The sequence below is a fragment of the Chenopodium album genome, chromosome 17, assembly GCF_948465745.1.
Source record: "Chenopodium album chromosome 17, dcCheAlbu1.1, whole genome shotgun sequence".
Classification (NCBI taxonomy): domain Eukaryota; kingdom Viridiplantae; phylum Streptophyta; class Magnoliopsida; order Caryophyllales; family Amaranthaceae; genus Chenopodium; species Chenopodium album.
This window is the reverse complement of record NC_137850.1, coordinates 3270358-3290104: the sequence shown is the minus strand read 5'-3', so window position 1 is coordinate 3290104 and position 19747 is coordinate 3270358. Positions and strand designations below refer to the sequence as shown.

At 34.3% G+C, this 19747-nt stretch overlaps 3 protein-coding genes and 2 pseudogenes across 3 annotated transcripts; 3 read left to right on the top strand and 2 right to left on the bottom strand.

The window, feature by feature from the left end:
- Positions 1–213: 213 nt before the first annotated feature.
- LOC145588499 (protein NRT1/ PTR FAMILY 2.3-like) lies at positions 214–4704 on the bottom strand. Its single transcript, XM_081645148.1, has 4 exons — positions 4566–4704; positions 2227–2444; positions 1176–1732; positions 214–1027 (listed from the first exon to the last, which is right to left on the bottom strand). Exons 1-4 carry the CDS (start codon positions 4702–4704, stop codon positions 214–216), a joined length of 1728 nt encoding a protein of 575 aa, XP_081501274.1.
- Positions 4705–8533: 3829 nt separating this feature from the next.
- Positions 8534–10171, top strand: LOC145588498 (stemmadenine O-acetyltransferase-like). The gene is made up of 2 exons (XM_081645147.1): positions 8534–9024; positions 9295–10171. Exons 1-2 carry the CDS (start codon positions 8534–8536, stop codon positions 10169–10171), a joined length of 1368 nt encoding a protein of 455 aa, XP_081501273.1.
- A 1397-nt stretch (positions 10172–11568) lies between these two features.
- LOC145587415 (2-methylpropanoate--CoA ligase CCL4 pseudogene) lies at positions 11569–13248 on the top strand (annotated as a pseudogene).
- Positions 13249–14745: 1497 nt separating this feature from the next.
- Positions 14746–15277, top strand: LOC145590232 (akuammiline synthase 2-like; annotated as a pseudogene).
- A 2312-nt stretch (positions 15278–17589) lies between these two features.
- LOC145590231 (uncharacterized) lies at positions 17590–18144 on the bottom strand. Its single transcript, XM_081646977.1, has one exon. It carries the CDS (start codon positions 18142–18144, stop codon positions 17590–17592), a length of 555 nt encoding a protein of 184 aa, XP_081503103.1.
- Between the last annotated feature and the right edge of the window lie 1603 nt (positions 18145–19747).

Sequence of the window (19747 nt, the reverse complement as noted above, 5' to 3'; positions counted from 1 at the left end):
ATGTTCTTCCTGTTCTGTTTTCTGGGCAAGTATTCTGAGTTCCAGTCGGGTTTGTGAGTGCACATAAACTCCGGCGCCGTGCTTATCCTGGAGGGCGACCGCAATTGTCTACTGCACCGGGAGGTAGCGCGGAATCGTCTTTTAGGTCAGTGGTTCTCCACGACGCGGCTATTGTCAGTTTGGTTCACGCATCAAGAGATAAGTTATTTCTGTTTATTGCTTATTAGTATAACACTTAGCACATAAAAGATAGTATAGAAAGCTTATAAATCCTAAAATTGTTAGCGTCCAATATAGATAATCTACATTACCATGGTTAATGTCATCTGGTAACCATGAAGTAGAACGTTGAACAACACTAAGAAAAACGGTGCCAAGATAACTTCCAACCGAAAATTGTAACGCAATCATAGCATTTGCAGTATTCTTGAGTGAAGCTGGTAGCTCTTGATAATAGAACGCCATTAGTGTTGGAAAATAAAATGCTGAGCCAATACCCATCAACCCAAGGGGAACGACGAGCCAAAAAACCGACATAGGAGCCACTATTTGTGCTTGTTGATCCATCAAATGGTTAGTCCTCTTAACTAAATCTAGTCTCTTCATTTCGACTAGGGCAAAAGCTACTGCACTCAACACGTTAACAAGATACCCGAAACCTATGGACTCCAAAGGTGTCAATGTTCGATGAATTATGTGTTGCACTAACGGATAAATAATACAGTCAAGTATAAAGATTATTAGGCATGTTGAGACGATGATAAAGATGAGCATGCTTCCTGCCGGGATTTTGAAATGAGGTCCCATGCTTCGGTCCATTACTAAAGCTTCAAGCACAACTAGACTTGAACTAACTCCGAATATGATACTTGAAACTAGACCGGATGACCATATTGGCAATACTTTTATAAACCTCTTAAAGTCCTCTACTTCCTCCACTGTACATAAGCTCCATGATTTTGTTAATCTTTGGGTTGCTATCACGTTATTATCATCCGTTCTTCCTAGGGCAGCTCGATTAAGAAATCTTAATTGATCATGCCAACAACATAGAGGATCCAATAATTAAATACTATCAACTTTAAGTTATAGCAAATCAAGCTAATTTGATTAAAACAGGAACAACATTTTGGGACGAGAATAGTATATAGATACATAATTATTACTTAGATTACCTGATGCTATTAGTTGGAGGATCTCTATGGACAATACTTGATGTTGAGGAACCATAAAAGTAAGAATCACCATCGATTTCTGACTTCGTTGCATTTGTTTTAAGCTTCCTTACAGATGCCACAACAACGCGAGCTATGCTCGTGAACGGGCTTCCTCCTCGAGGCATTACACGCCTATAAAAGCATGATCCACCAAAGAAGAGCAGTATGGCCAATGCATTTCCAGCAACACCAATACCAAAGCCGATTCCCCAACTCACATTACTCTGGAGGTAAACTACGATAGTATACCCTATGATTTCACCAATTTCATGAGCACCAAGGAACCAGTTAAAGAAAACTTGACGATGTTTAGGTGAGTTAGGATATTGATCTGCACCAATTGTTCCTAGTAGGAAGTTCGTGCCTCCGGCTCCAATCACAGCCAAACCTATTGTGGTATAAAGGAATCCTTGTTGTGCCATTGATGGAGGCTTGCATTCTACCAAGTTACTTCTGATGCATAAATCAGGCCTTAAGGACGGAACTTTAGCAGAAATCGTAAACAGGACAACACCCTGTGTAATAAAGAAGAGGCCAACATTATCAGCCATGAGAAAGTAAAGAAAAATAGTGATATTATTATTTGCTCGTTAAGAACTAGGATACATGGACACTTCATCCAACTGCCATATTCGTGTCGGACACCATGTTAGACATCGACACTCGTGGGACACACGATGATACGTCTCGAAACATATCCTACTATGTTATGGAATGTTCAACTTTTTTTTTTAATGAGAAAATTTAAGTGAGATAACTAAGATAATTGTTAAATAATATGAGTGTATTCATATATAGCTCGTTGTTAATATGATACAATATGATCTAATAAAAGGACAAAATGACAAATATATGGTCAATTTAATTATTTTTTTAAAATATATTATATGAGGTTTAACATCTCGTACCCGTGTCCCTTATAAGATAGACATTTTCGCATATTTGTTTCGTACTCGTATTCGTGTCGGTACACGTTCTTGTGCAACCTAGCTAGGTTAAGAGTACTTACAACCAGAGAAACAAAAGATGCAACAATGAAGATGGTGAACGATCCGAAGAACGAATCTGCAAGAACTGCACAAATGACGGAGACTAAAGTCATACCACCCATAACTATATTGTACAATTTTGCAGCGGTGATCTCCTTCATGTTGTATTGTTCTATTGCATATACAACTAGATTGGCGTTCCAAGCACTTGCTGGCAATGATATTCCTATCATTGTCCCTGTAATTATTAAATAAAAAAAAATTAAAAAAAAAATTATTATTATGTTGTAACTTTACACTAGAGGTGATCAATGTGCGGGCTGGGCTGGTTCGGGTTGGGCAAAGGTCAAAAAATATGTTCATTTATCGGGTCGGATTAGGTCGGGTCAAACTTCGGGCCGGAAAATGTGTGCTCAAATCGGGCCGGGCTCAACTTGATCACCTATACTTTACACAGAAATAATATTAACAAATAACAATGATGAATGAAATTTTTAATGTTAAATTTGTTTATAAGATTAAATATTGATTATTGTGACCATAACTACAATGTCGTAAAAAGAAAAAAAAAAAAAAAAAAAGTCTTGTACAGTTATTATTGAATAGATTATTAAGGAGTTAGGTCCCAAGTTGTAATCATTGATCTCATACTCTCATCTCCTGATAAAGATTCGATCGTGGAAACATTAAGATACATCTCTAAACAGAGTTGACTTTTGAAGAATGTATCTCAGCAAAAATAGAGCAACGAATAGATTACAGATTGTGATTTTTTGGGTTTAAATTAGTAGAATTAACGAGATTTCATGACTATTAGAGGAGCAACTCAACCAAAAGGTTAAGTTGATGAAATATTTTACTTCGGGGTGTAAAAAATTTGAATACGTAGTGACACACATTTGTGTCACATTTTTTTTTTTTTTTGATTGTGTCACGTTGGCTCATGATATATGCCATGTTAAAATGCCAACTCAATTAAAAATTAAAATAATAGTTTAAGCCCATAATTGATTATATACTCTATCAGATAGAGCTTTTGAGCTAAGTTTTACGAGCTCAAAAACAACAAAACTCCACTTGAGAACGACATTTTTTTCCACTGTCTACACAATATATAAATTTTATTTCTATGTACTCCATTTTAATCAATATAGCGTCTATTTTCATTTGCATAGTCTTTAAATATACCTTTAATCATCAATATCTCTAACTATGTGTTAATAAAATTTTATAAATAGTATATGCTATAAGGTTACAATTGAAACTAGTTTAGTAATATATGCATGACTATATTCTTTAAATATATAAATGAGAATTTATAGTCGAAGTTTTTTAAGTTGTGAACATGAACACGAAAAAGAGCAATATATATTATGGGATAGAGGAATTGGATTATTATAACATGTAACATTTTTTTTTTCTTTTAAGGAAACATTACAACAAATAACTTTTTTTTTTTTTTGAGCAAATATTATAATATACAACATAACTAAAATTAAGAGTAAAATATAAAATATTAAGCTACAATACTGAGAAGCTTTTTATGACGAAGCAAACCCAATTGATATCCTATATTAACAAACTATGTTAATATCACCCATTTTTCCTCCAAAATACAAGTACAATACAGCCTTCTTCCTCCACCACCACCAATATTTTCTTCTCTCTCCTCCCCTCCCATGGCTAAGCCGGCGATGGACCACTTTGGCAACTATAAGGGCAGCCAGCAAAAAAAAAACACTCTAGCTGCAAATCAAGTAAAGTGGGTCCTTATTAACCCTTTAGGGAAAGGAATTTGCTTGTGAAATGGTGTTCATAGTTGTGTGGTGGTGCTAACTGTCGTGATGTGGTGCGATGGGTGGCTCTAAAGGTCGTGCGGTATTAATGGGAATGCGGTGGTTGGGCGGTAGTTCTAGTGGTTGTGCAGTGGTGGTTATGGTCATTAATTATGTGGTGACGGTGATGGTCTGCGGTGGTGCGGGTAGTGTAGATGAGGAGAGAGAAAAGGTGTGGTAGTAGAGACAGAGGAAAGAGAAATGAGATATTGGCTGTCAATTTACAAAACTATTCCTGATATTAACAATTTTTTGTTAATATAGGATATCAACTTATATTTTTCCATAACCCATATAGTGATTAGTGAACAACAAAAAATGAGGGTACTGCCCCATAAGATTTTATGCAAGTGAATATAACATTAGAGATACACATTAATTTGGAGTATATTGGAATGTATATCTCCAATAATCCACTAGTAAAAATTCGAGTCAAATTAATTGAAATTTGAGCTTCATTATTCAAATGTAATACACATATTGTTTGAAGAGAGAGAACTATAGATAAAGAAACAGAAATATACCTATGATGAAAGGGAAGGTTATCCAACCTCCTTTGTCGTTGTCGTCACCGTCGTTGTCGTTGTTGTTGTTTTCAGTTTCTTCATTAACACCAAGTCTTGATGCTTCTTCTTCATGCTTCTTTGAGTCACAGCTCTCCATCTTTCAGGTTTATTACTATAACAATAAAGATGGTCTGTTGAAATCCTTCTCGTATATTATTCATCAACATTGATCATGATTAAAACTATTAGTTTATGTTTTATTAATTAATCGCCAATTGCCTACAATTAATATTTTGTACTATATTATTTTACGGACTTAGGAGTATAATTTATTGTGAATTGTGATAGCATAAAAAATCCATAAACAAAAACACCTCTCTCTCGAATAAAGACTGATTCAAGCTGGGGCCTAGTTGGGGCCCTAACTAAAAAGTTGCATATCATTTTAAAAATTTTGATCTCCAAAAAGACCAAATTTAGTTCAAGTAAAATCCGTAAAAGATACTCCCTCTTTCCCTACTTTTTTCTCCTATTGCAAAAAATTGGGTCAAATTTTAAAGACTTTCACCTTAAATTCTCATTGATCAACAAGAGATAATATATTCACGTGTGGTGTTGTTGAATTCATCTTATAGTACTCCCTCTGTTTTTTTTTTTTTTTTTTTAATATGCATCACTTTGATCGGCATATTTTTCAAGACGCTACTTTGACCATTAATATCTTTAATTGTGTATTAGTAAAAATTATAACAAAATTATATTATGAAACTAGACATTATGACAAATCTAATGATATATTATATAATAAAATTTATTTATTTATTAGAAGTGAAAAAATTAAGTCAACCATGGTATGTCAATAGTGCAATTGTCAAACTGATGCATTTAAAAAAAACGAAGGGAGTATATTTTATTAATATCAAGTTTTAATCATTTTTACACGTATATAGAAATCAAGTTATATACTGTACATTGCAAGACGCATCTTGAAGACCGTATAAAATCTAATGGAGCAAAAAAAAAGGGACAGAGAGAGTAAGAGATCGATAGAACAGTTGAAAGTTAATGAGTGAAAGTGAAAAATGTAAGACGGTGGTGGGTGTGGTGATGATTTTACAGTTGCTTTTTAAAAAATGACTACCACAAGCCTTGATTATGTGGCATGATTTGATTGGATGTACTTTGCCATGTAATCTTTGACATTTCAAAGCATATCTTAATTAAAAATCTTTTTTGTAATTTGTGAAGTTCTTTTTTTTAATTTTTGAAAATTATATTTTATAATATAAGAAATTCTTATTTTAATTTCTTAATTAATTTTAGAAAATCAAAATCAATAAATTAAAATTTACAAAAAAAAGAAAAAAAAAACGTGTTCATCTTGTTCTTCATCAAAATTCATAATTTTTCGAAAATCTGTCACTTTTATTCAGCAATTCGTTCAATGATTCAATGTTAGGCTTGATCTATCCATGTCGTTCATCAACTCGTCCGGTAGAATTTTGTATTTTTGTTCAGTTTTTGAATATTAGGTCTTTGTTCTTAAAAAAAATCTCAACAACAATCAGATTTTTAAGTATTTGTTAAAGAGGAATTACCTGATAGGTATTTGTTGTTAATATCGCGGTGGCCGGCGACGTTTTGATTTAGGCTGAATGATTGGTTTTCTTCCAACTCTGTAATCGAAGAAGACGTTTGTTAGTTTTTTTCTTTATGGCATCCCAGTTTGCATTGATTCGTAAACATGTAATTCGTATATATTAACTAATCTTCTTTTTTGCAAAAACTCAATCCAAACAAACCAAATCTTTGTAAAAATAGCCAATTAAAGAAGGAAAAACGATTTGGTTTTCAAAAAGGTTTGGTTTTTTGGATTAAGTTTTTGCAAAGAAGAGGTGGGTTAATTAGTTAATATATACGAATTATTCACCCGACCCGAATGTAACCGACCTGTTATTGGCCTGACCTAAACCTGACACAACCCCGATAAGATGTATGACCCAACGTGACTAGAGTCAAGCATGACCCAACTCGTACCCGGCCTGCATAAATTACGACATTAACCTGAATTGACCTGACCCGAGTTGACTTGACCCACACTAATTCGAACCAAACCCAACTCATTTACTCGAATTGTTAGCTCTCTATATATACATACAATATAATTAGGGTTTGCTTGGATTATAATAAACCTTATAACTAGAATATTCCGAAATGATACAACGAATATAATGGTCATCCACACAATATTTCATAACAAGGATCCATCGTATAACTAATATATAAAGCTAAACTTTTAGATAGGTCACAAGACAGCGACAATTGGCATTCTAACTTTTCGCCAAGTGTCGCGTCACGTAGGCGACAATTAATTAAAAGTATGACACGTATGATTTATTTGAATATTTTTGAAAAAGATAAAAAAAAAAAAAAAAAAAGTTGGATAGATTTATTAGCCAGGATAAAAAAAAGTTATTTTAAAGTTTTATTTTCAATAAAATTTGGATAGATTTAATTTGATAAAAAAGTTATTTTAGAGTTTTATTTCCAATAAAACTTTTGGTGTAGAATTTTATACAAATTAAAAGAAAAGAGAGAGAGAGAGAGAGAGAGAGAGAGAGAGAGAGAGAGAGAGAGAGAGAGAGAGAGAGAGAGAGAGAGAGAGAGAGAGAGATCTATTAGTATATATAACCGTTCTCTTAAGTCTTTACATGCAACCAACCTTCCTCTAAATGTTCAATATTTGCTTTCTTTAAATTACTATGTGCGTATAACTTTATTAAAAAAGTTTAATTTATAACTTTCAATAATCATAATCGGTCAATGTTATTGGTTTACTTGGTTAGCATTATAGGGGTTACTTCGTCAGTGTTATAGGGGTTACTCGGTCAATATTACAAGGATTATTTAGTGTTATAATTACTTGGTCGGTTATTCCGTCTATGTTATAGATATTACTAGATTAGTATTATAAGGATTACTTTGTTCTTATTACAACCGGCTATATGTTGTGGCCAGCCACACATAAGACAGGTGGTTCCATAATTGTCTTATAAATTTATTATTCTATTATCATAATATTCGTTACTTCAAAATAAATCCATTTACTTCTATTATATATTTTAATAAGCGACTTAACAAATATTTTAAACTCTACATTACGGATCTTAGAAAAATTAAATCAAGATCCGCCAAAATTTGAAGACTGAAGTCATATTGATCTCCCATCTAGCTAAAATTAAAGATATTTAAATCACAACTTATTTTAGAAATTTCATCTTATAATATGAAAATAGGTGCAACTTCAAATTGATTTCTTCTAATTGCTCTTACCATGCTACTTGCGCCACTTTCAACAACTACCAACCCAAACTCTTTCTTAAAACCACCCACATATCTTTATGAGTGGTATTACTATTTTTTTTTTATTTTATAAGTATGACTGTTAAGTAATTTTTTTTCCGTGAGTAGAAAATTCAAATAAAATACTCCGCATATATTTTAGATAAAAGGGTTTATCTTAAAATTCAACAAACAACCCGGACATCGCACGGGCACAAAACTAATTTTTCATATAAAGTTGTTTTTTTATTACAATTATCGATCACGATGCACTCATCATAACTCATAAGACATCATCTTTTGTCAACGTGATAAATGATCATGTGTTATTAACGTATCGATCATGATGCACTTATCATAAGACATCATCTTCTGTTTAATAAAATAAATGACTTGAATTTGTCTTACAACTTGCTAGCTATACTATGAAACTTTAATCTATTGTTCCTAATCTAAAAATATTACTATAGTTTTATACAATTAAATTTGTTTTGAATCATTCAAAAGAATTACGCAATTATAACGTGCAAGTGTCCAACACATTAGACAATGTAATCTTGGCCTTGGATTTATAGTTGATCTCCAAGCAATTTTGACGAAGCAGAATACGTTTATAAATTCTTAACAGCTATTGAAAATTATTAATGGCTTTAATAACCACAATAAACATTAAATTCATCTCCGAAGACATTGTCAAACCTTCAACCCCAACACCTAACCATCTTCAATCTCTACGAGCCTCGTTGTTCGATCATGTAAACACCCCTGTCCTTATGCCCCTTATCTTCTTTTACTCCCAAAAACATACTACCAATGTCAGTACTAATGATGTCTTGGATCGACTCAAAGGATCCCTTCCCTACACATTATCCGCTTTCTATCCACTAGCAGGGCGCGTTCTAGATGCTAATTCCATAAGTTGTAACGACGAGGGTGTACCCTATGTGCAAGCCGAGGTTGATAAGCCATTGATAGATGTAGCTTACAAGGCCGAGGTCTCTGAGCTTGATAAATTGTTACCCCCTTATGGCCAAGAAGGGTATACGGCCTTGTTGTTAGCCATACAAGTCAATGTATTTGCCTGCGGCGGTCTTGCCATTGGGGTGAAGATGAGTCATGCTATTTCCGATGCCTTCTCGTAGATAGAAACTAAAAGAGGAAAGATAACTTACTTGCTTTGATTAAGAAATAAAAGGGCCTTTATATAGGCAACAAACAAACTAACATCAACTAAAATAAAGGAAAATAAAGTGGGAGCATAACCCACGAAACTTACTGCATACTAATACTTTGGAAATATATTCTAGGATTCCTAACAACAACAAAACCACTAACTTATTATTCCTAATATTAAGCAAAGTCAAACTAACAACTTTGAAGCAAAACTTCCATTACTTATCCAACACTCGTTAGTGATGTTTGTCAAAACTTGGGCATTTATGGCCAATGTTAATAACAAATATCATCATAATCTTTGTGGCCGCCCTTATTTCGATATATGGAAACTTTTTCCACCTTCGACACCAAAATTCGAAAATATGGATGATTTTACCAACCAAAATGCTAATCTTATCAAGGATAGACCGGTTACAAAATGGTTCATGTTTAGCAAAGAAAAGTTACATGCCCTTCGGTCCAAACTATTTTCCGAAACTAACACAAGTTATCGGCTTTCCCTCCCTATGGTTTTATCGGCCTTCGTTTGGAGCAGGATCAAGTTATCTTGTTACAATAGTGTCGATAGTAAACCTTTCGAAGTTTATCATGCGGTTAATCTACGCCCTCGAGTGAGTCTGCCTGATGATCAATCGTATTACTTTGGTAACATGGTTGTAAATGCTATAATAAAGTTGTGTACGACGATCAATGATAAAAACATTTCAAATTGTCAACGCGACTTCTTAAACAAAATGAACGAGTCCATAGGAAAAGTAATAAACAATGATGAGTTCATTAGAGAGATTCAAGATGGTAAAGAGGACTTGAAGTTTATAGCACAACACTATGAAAGGGTGAGCAAAGGAGAGATCGTTGCACTCGGGTTCAGCAATTTACGGAGTTTGCAGGTCTATGAAGCTGATTTTGGTTGGGGGAAGCCAATTTGGGTTACATCGGCAACATTAATGTTCAAGAATTTGGTCATATTAATCCCTGATGGTCCATCATCCAATAATATTGTAGCTTATATCAACTTAAGTAGAGAAGATATGGCTAAACTCGAAAATGATGAAGAATTTACTTCACTTGTATCCAAGGCACCTCATGCTACCAGCAAGCTCTAAGAATCTAAGAACTCGATTTCATACTTTAAATGGTCATTTTTTAACATGTTGTCTAGTTATTACTTAATATTTAAGGTATCAAAAATTAATTTATTGTATTATAGTTGTAAGCAAGATAATTCAACTACATTTGTTTTTGCAACTTGAAGTTAATGTCAACTATCTTTCAAATTAATAAAAATATAAAGTCTTTTTGTTTATATATTGAAAAAGCCAGCTAAAAATAAGTATCTTCGATTATTTAAAAAGCATTGTGTGGGTTTAAAATACTATCAATGCTTACAATATTGGTTAAGGCATACATCAAACAGCAAAACTGGAAAAGATAGGCCGTCCCTAATCTTTATATTATAAGTTTGTAATTATTTTATTGTTAATATTTTAATAATTGTTGAATTTGATCTAATATATACTATACAATATTTTGCTTACATTCCAATATCCTCAAAAAAGAATACAATAGATAAAATAGTGGATGTTATTATTTTATTTTGTTAATATTTTAATAATTGTTGAATTTGATTTAATGTGTAGTTTTATAATACAACGCGTTTTGTGTGCGATTGACCACACTATGTGTCCACTTTAAATAAAAAACAAAGTAATTTTTACAATACTGATTGAGTAATTTAATCTCTTGTAACACTGATCGAGTAAACCCTATAACACTGATGATGAACGAAATACCCCTATAACACTAACCAAGTAATCTCTATAAAACTAACGAAGTAGCCCCTATAATGGTTATTGGCCACACCGCCACACGGTGTGACCAACCACATATATGACTTTGTGTTTATTATATCAACTTTTTAAAATTTTATATAGAGGAGATATATAAATAAGAATATTGGCTATCAAGAATACGTGTTAAAGACCGTTTAAAGAAAATAAAATAGACGTTTTGTACTATAGAAAATACGTGTTAAAGACCGTTTAAAGAATATAGAGGAGATATATAAATAAGAGTATTGCAACTTTGATGTACTATAGATACCTATTAATTCAAATTACCCGTATTAATTAGAGAATCAATTTAATTAGTTGCGTACCAAGCAAAGCTTAGTGGAATTGGTAAGGAACTCACCTTGTGATTTTGAAGTCACGAGTTCGAGCCCCACCAACTACAAAATGCTTGGGAATAAGGGGGATTTCCTTAAACCCCCTCCTCTCAAGCGATTACCTGTAAGCACTACCAATTCTTCATGCTGCCCAATAACATATTAGAATATCAGCAACTTGATAATTAAAAAGTACGAATTACTTAACTAATTAAAAGAATATTAGTTCGTTTAAGCATATAATAACATCTATATATAATCATATTCTAATATGTTAAAGAGAAAATACCATTCCAAAAAAGAGAAAAATACTAGCATTTCCTTAGCTATAATCATAGAAACATGGATGAGTTAAAGCCGTCACTAACAAATTCAACCCCTCTTACACCTCTCTCATTCTTGGAAAGAGCAGCTCTTGTTTACGGTGATTGTCCCTCAATCATCTACAACAACACCACCTACACTTGGTCCCAAACTAACCAAAGATGTCTCCAAGCTGCCTCCGCCATCTCCGCCCTCGGAATCGAAAGAAAACACGTCGTATCGGTGGTAGCCCCGAATGTACCCGCTGCCTATGAGCTGCACTTCGCAGTCCCTATGGCTGGAGCCATACTTAATAATATCAATACTCGACTCAACCCCGCCACGATCTCGGTGATCCTTCATCACAGTGAATCAAAATTAGTTTTTGTCTATCACCAACTATGCTCTTTAGTTCTTGAAGCATTGTCTCTCCTACCCTCCAACCACCCTCGCCCTCGCCTCATCCTCATCTCAGATGATGAGAACAATAGCACACCAATCCCACGTGAATTTTGTGACTCATATGAGGAGTTAATTGCGAGAGGAGATGCTAAGTTCAAGTGGATTTCACCCTTGAGCGAATGGGACCCGATTGTACTTAACTACACATCGGGGACAACATCATCGCCCAAGGGTGTAGTCCACTGTCATCGAGGGTCTTATATCTCGGCCCTCGACTCGTTGATTGATTGGTTTGTACCAAAGCAACCAATCTACCTATGGACCTTACCGATGTTCCATAGCAATGGATGGTCCTTCACTTGGGCGATGGCGGCTGTAGGCGCTACTAATATCTGCTTTGAACGATTCGACAGCGCTAAAATACTTGATCTCATAAGCCAACATAATGTGACTCACATGTGTGCTGCTCCTGTGGTTTTAAACATGCTCGTTAATCATTCAAGGCCAGCCGCTACACAAACCCTCCGGAACCCCGTGCAAATCCTAACTGGTGGGTCTCCTCCACCGGCCTCGATAATATTTCAAGCCGAATCACTTGGGTTTGTTGTTGCACATTGTTATGGATTGACCGAAACCGGTGGGGCAACTGTTTCTTGTGCGTGGAAGCTTAAGTGGAACGGGCTTCCGGCTAATGAGAGAGCAAAATTGAGAGCTCGACAAGGGGTTCGTACAATTGGGATGGCTGCTTTAGACATAATCGATCGGTCCACCAACAAGCCAGTGAATCGAGACGGAGAAACTGTTGGGGAGGTTGTTATGCGAGGGAGTTCAATTATGCTTGGCTACCTCAAAAACTCCCAAGGGACTTTGAAGTGTATGGGAGAGGACGGGTGGTTTAGGACTGGTGATCTTGGGGTGGTACACCCGGATGGATATATCGAGATCAAGGATCGATCCAAGGATGTAATTATAAGTGGAGGTGAGAATATAAGTAGTGTTGAGATCGAGTCGGTGCTATATACCTTTCCGGGGGTTCGTAAAGCTGCAGTGGTGGCGCAACCACATGACCTTTGGGGTGAGACCCCTTGTGCTTTTATATGCTTAAAAGCCAAAGGCGGTCGGGTGGAGGCGAGTGAGAAGGAGATTATTGACTATTGTCGAGCAAGATTGCCACATTACATGGTACCTACACGAGTTGTTTTTAAGGATGAGCTCCCCACCACTATAACAGGAAAGATTCAAAAATTTGTGTTGAGAGAAATGGCAAAAGCAATGGTAATGAGTCCAACACAAAAACCAAGTCGTTTATAAGTTAGTAACATACATTCTTAAGGTTAAGTTGAAGACCATCTAGTGCAAAAGATCCAGTGAAATCTTTGGCGATCCATCTATGTTTAATTAAGTGCTTCAAGTATATTTAATTATTAGTTCATATATTTGGTCAATTAGTTTGTTTTATGTAAGTAGTTGAGGTTTCATAGTTTAGTGGATCGATCCATGCTTCATTGCTTTGCCCTTTATTTCAGTCGATTGATTTCCTTATTTTTAGCTGGTTCTTAAGGGGTACTAATGTACTATCTAATATAAAGCCTTGTAATCTACCAATGTTTGCTCCAACAATTTAATTATTTGTTTCACATGCTTGTAAATTTATTTGATTAATCTGGTGTGTATGTAAATTATTTGTCTTTTTTTCCTTTGCTTATATTTTTTCAATAAAATCAATTCATTAAAATTATTTGTCTTTTTTCCTTTGCTTATATTTTTTCAATAAAATCAATTCATTAAAATTATTTGTCTTTTTTTCCTTTGCTTATATTTTTTCAACAAAATCAATTCATTAAAAAAAAGTCATACGACATCTTAAATGAAATATTAATTAACAAATACATACATTAAAGTAAAAATTCACTTTGATAATCCAAATTTTGTCCAGTTTAATTTTAATAATCGCAACTTTCAATTATTATCTAATAATCCGAACTTATTAGATATGTATAATTTGATAGTATGAAAACTAAAGTAAATGGAGGACTTGAAAGTTGATACATATGTACTCCGTACAATGAAAAATAATTATCATTAGAATTTAGAAACACTGAACTAAATTTAATTTGGTCAAATTAATTGAATATGGGACTATGGGTATGGTAGAAGCAGTGATGATCTGATCTCTAGTCAAGTATTTTGGGTTGGGTGATCGGTTTTGGGTTGGTAGCCAAGTTTATCACACATCAATAATAGAAGAAAGAGTTAATCAAACACTTTATAAAATTAAGGGAGCTGATACTCATATTATCATTTGTTTCTTAGGATGAAATTAAAACCTCTATGATCTAGAATTTGCTTTACTTCCGTCACATGCATCTTTAATTATTACACTAACGAATAAATTAAGCAAATCTCATTTATTCGTCGTATAGCAGTATAAATGACAAGTTGCATGCATTTACAAACAATACACATATAGTGCAATTGCTTCATAATTACAATTACAATTACAATCACATGCAGTAATAAAGTTTTGTTACTTAGCTTTAAACATTTCATTAAGGTCATTGTTGATTACTTCAATTGTAAGCCGCATTAATTTTACATATGTTTAATTTAAAGATGGCTTAATTAGTTGAATTAGCTTAAGGTTTATTAAAAGACTTGAATTTCTTTGTTTAATTATAAGATAATGTCAATTTTTGAAATTTAAGTGGTATTCGTTGCTTTGGTTCTACTATATATATAGTTATTATATTGAAGCTATTAAATTTTGGCCTTACACTTGAGAAAAAAAACTTTCTTGGTGTTTTTCGGATGGCAATGAACACTATGAACATCACACTAGTCTCTCATGAAATAATCAAACCATCATGCCCAACTCCTAATCATTTCCGTATATTACAAGCCTCGTTGTTTGATCACGTAAACTCACCCACCCTTATGCCTCTTATCTTCTTCTTTAACTCCCAAAAACCTAGTACCAAAATTATTAGTAATAATGAAGTCTTATATCGCCTCAAAGGATCCCTACCCAACACACTATCCGTCTTCTATCCACTTGCAGGGCGAGTGCAAGATGCTAAGTACATCATTTGCAACGACGAGGGTGTTCCCTATGTACAATCTAAGGTTGACTTGCTATTAGATGATGTTAGTTGTTCATAAAGCCGGGGTATGGGAGCTTGACAAATTGTTACCTTCCTATGGCCAAGAAGGCTTCACCAACTTGTTGTTGGCTATTCAAGTCAATGTTTTCGCATGTGGTGGGATTGCCATTGGGGTGAAGATGAACAATGGTAACTATCATCATGCACTTCTTGGTTTAAAGAATGTACTGAAGACCTGAGATGGTACTATTACCATTGGTTTAAGCCGAGTGCAACTATTACCACTTTTAGTTGTTTGGAGTGGATTGCCTACTCCATCACTCTGTCTTTCCCTCATACAATTCACTCATTCAAAATGGTTCAAGGGGTTAGCACCAACAAATCTGCCCGATTTTCTTCTGGTAATCTTTCAATCTATTTTTCAATTGTTGAATTCTTTACCTTTCTTTTAATATGTGCTTTGATATGTTCGAGTCCCTAAAATAACGGTTAAATTGTTAAATGTGCATATGATTCGTAAAAACGGGAGTAATTATAAGGTTTTTTTTTTTTTTTTAAATAAGTATATTGGCTGGTTTTATTTTGTTGTTCTTCTAATATGGATATATGAATTTAAATGGGTTGAGTTGAGGAGGATTCTTCTTTTGTTCTCTCCTTATTTGTCTTTATTGTTTACTAAGGAAATTGCTACTTTTTTATTTTCTTTTGGCAGTTTCACAATTTTAGATATTTAGATTGAAGGACATATAAATCTCTTAGGCTCTGCTAAGTTTGTTTGAAGTTTTATAGAATTTGAACTAAACTTTAGTACGGAAAAATTAATGTGTGTATATCAAATCTTTTCTAAACTTATCTGAACTTATTATGATTCAACTTATTTGAGCTTATAAGGAAATTCATTTATTCATGTATATATGGCGTATTAATAAGTGCAATTTATACTAGATGGAGCATGTATATTGTGTTCTAATAAGGAAAGATCCTTGCCTATTCTTTGCTCTGCATTCTCTCTGTCAGCTGCTATGTGTGTGCTGTCATAGTGCTATAGGAATATTTGTATACCGTTATTTGCAGCCTTGTTTTCAGTGCAATGATTAGGTGTAGGTGATTCTGTAATTTGTCCTGTAGTGACTATTTATTGCCTTAGGCTGCTTTCTTTGTAAGCTCAAGCAGAGCAGATATTTTCCTAACCTAATATCATCTCTTCTTCCTCTCTTCTCTGCTCTCTTTCTCTCTAAATCTGAAGTCCTCTTGCACCAGGCATATTTAACTCATCATGGTATCAGAGCCAAGTTTGTGTTGGAGCAAATACACCCAAGTATTTCTGGAGTAGTCATCAACTATAGTGAGAAAGTACCTATACTTCTCTCTGGTACACACCTTGTAAGGACCCCAGATATCCATGTGAATGAGCTCAAATGGTTCTGCAGCATGAGACTCACTCAACTGATATGGCAATTTTGTAAATTTTGCCATTGGACAGGTCACACATATCTGGCTATTTTCCTTGATAGTTTTTTCACACAAGGAATGTGCTGCAGCTTTTTCACAGAGGCATGCCCCAATCTATGATGCCAGACAGCAAAAGGAACATAACTTGTATCACTCTGAGCTGCCAAACAATTATGAGTGTTCTGTTCTTGAGACATCAAGTCAGCTCCCAGAGGTTCATTAACCAAGTAATACAGACCATTTTTGGCTTTCCCAACTCCTTTTATCTTCTTTGAAACAGCATCTCTAATCACACAATGTGTTCCATAAAAATTCACCTCACATTGTGAATCTTTAGTCAATCTTGGAACTGACAAGAGATTGTATCTGAACTTAGGCACACACAGCAAATTGTGCAAATTTAATGAGTTACACAAGCTAACATTGCCAGTGTGAGATATTGAGGTTGAGTCACCTGTAGGAAGAGTTATTTTGGGAAGAGCAGCAGCAGTTTTGGGATCTGTAAACTTACTCAGATAATATGTCATATGGTCTGAAGCTCTTGAGTCAATTATCCAGCCATTTAATCCAGATTTTGCATGATTATAGGACACCATGCCTGAGAAACTGTTGTCTATTTCTTCATCAGTTTCACTTCCCTTTGTTGTACTGGAAGTTGGCATGTGTTTCAGCAGCTGTTCAAACTGCTGAGAGGTGAGAGTTATGTTGCTTCCCTCTAAGACTGGGAACTGAGCTGCAGCAGCCAACTTTGGCTTGAATTTGTTGTTGTTGTTGTTCCAAGATTGATTGAAGGATCTTTCCTTATTTCTTGTATTGACAGGATTCAATCTTGGCTTGTCCTGTTTCTTAGGGAAACCATAGATATACCAGCACTTATTTTGAGTATGACCTTTTCCACCACAGTGAGAACAGATCACAGTTGGTTTTGCTGGAAATTGTCTGCTATACATTGCAGAGACATCTGATTCAGCTCTAGATATCAGAACCTCCTTTTGACTTTCTTCTTGTTGCAACATAGAGCAAGCAGACTCTACTGTAGTGAGAGGGGTTAGCATGAGCATTTGGCTTCTCATTGCACCATAATGATCATCCAGGCCATTTAAAAACTGAAACAAACGACTTTCTTCCTGATTTCAGCAACTGTGTTCAGCAAAGTTCTCACCTCAGCAGATATTTCACTAATAACAGGCAAGGCACTCATTGAATCTAGTTCTTCCCACAAACTAGACATAACAGTGTAATATTCATTAATAGTGTTACTGTTCTGTTTCAGCTGGTAAAGGTCTTTGTTTAACTTATATTTTCTAGACCCATTTGCCATAGAAAATCTTTTTTCAAGTTGTACCCATGTTTCTCTAGCAGTATTAACATAAAGCACAGATTTTTTAATGGTATCTGAAAGACAAGCATGGATCCAAGATATTACCATAGAGTTGCAAGTATCCCATTGATCTGCCTTAACAGCATCTGCAGCATATGTAGAACGATTGACTGAGCCCAAAACAAAGCTAATCTTCTTTTTTGATGTGAGAGCAATCTCCATGGATCTCCTCCAGGATCTGTAGTCACTGGCTCCAGTAAGCTTGTCTCCTGAGATGGAATAAGAACCATCATTTGGGTGCAAATTAAGCACACTGTTTGCATCAGTTGCCATTATATAAAGCTTCGATTTTTCAGAAAAAATAAGAAGGAAAAGAAGAAAGTTTTATGGATCTGATGACTGAAGAAGAGAGCAGATTGAATGATTTTAAAAGTCTTGATTTTGCACCAATGGCTCTGATACCATGATACCAAAGCTATTATTTTTCCTAACATTTTGTTCATTCGTGGCTATTTTCTTTTTTTTATTATTATTTCGAATATTCAAATGAGCAAATGAGTAAAAAAATGAAATATTTTGGATTCCACAACAATGGTAAAAAAGAATATTCAAATGAGTAAAAAAGAATGAACAATGGTAACCATTTGCGAGATGGTACTGAAGACCTGAGATCTGTCACGGAACATTATGAAAAAGAATGTAAAGGGGAAATAGTTGCACTCGGTTTCAGCAATCTAAAGAGTTTACAAGTGTATGAAGTTGATTTTGGTTGGGGAAAGCCAGTTTGGGTCACCTCTGCCACCCTTATGTACAAGAATACAGTTATTTTTATCCCAGTTGGTCCATCGAGTGATGACATGGTAGCTTATATCAACTTGACTGCTGAGGATATGGCTAAACTCGGAAGTGATATAGTTTTCACTTCATTCTTATCTAAGGAGCCTTATCATGTTAACAGCAAGTAGTAAATTATTGTAGTTTTGACATGCACAATAATGTAGTTTTTGGCAAATGAATGTCTCTAACATAATTAGTTGCATGCGTAGAAAAAAAAAATTAAATTAGTTAAGACTCTACCTTATGGTCTGTAATGATACTAATTTGGAAGGCGTAGTCCTTAGAAACTGTTGAGTTTGTAATGTTCTGCTCTATTATTTTTTATTTATTTATTTATTTTTTAATATTTATTAATGTTACAAAGCCTTTAACCAATTAAAGGGAAAAAAAATAGAACATTATCTACAAATTATTTTATGCGGCTGGCCACACTGGCTATTATAGGGGTTATTTTGTTAGTTAAATAGGGATTTCTTGGTCAATTTTCCAGAAGTTACTTCATCAGTGCTATATGCGTTACCCAATCAGTATTATAGAGATTACTCGGTTATTGTTATATGGATTACTTTGATAATTTACAAGCAGCCACATGGTGAGGTTGCCGCACACTAGATGCGCAGTCAATTTCAACTACTTTTGATATTTTAGCAAGAACAAACTTGTTAACTGAATTTATCCTAAATAATCCAAATTTAGCTTCTTGTGATACGAGTGTTAATCATTTTTTGTTTGTCTAATTATTTGATCAATTTCATCCGTGTATTGACATCGCGCGTGCCACAAATATGCATATGGGTGCATTCAATCACATACTTAATTCGTTTTTCAATAGTTGCAACAGCTTGACTTTTACACTATTCATATATTTCGCTTTGAATAGCTTTGACGGTTTATACTTAAATAAAAATATAGTCATGTATGATCATGTTAGATTCGTCTTGACTTATACAAATTTAATATCAAATATTTATAATTTTTACATGTCAGGAATTAAAGATATTAAAGATTGAAAATATGCATCGACAAGTGTGAAAACAGAAGTGTTGCAATTATAAAATAATAGAGGAAGTATATATTATTGACTCAGAAGAAAACTCAT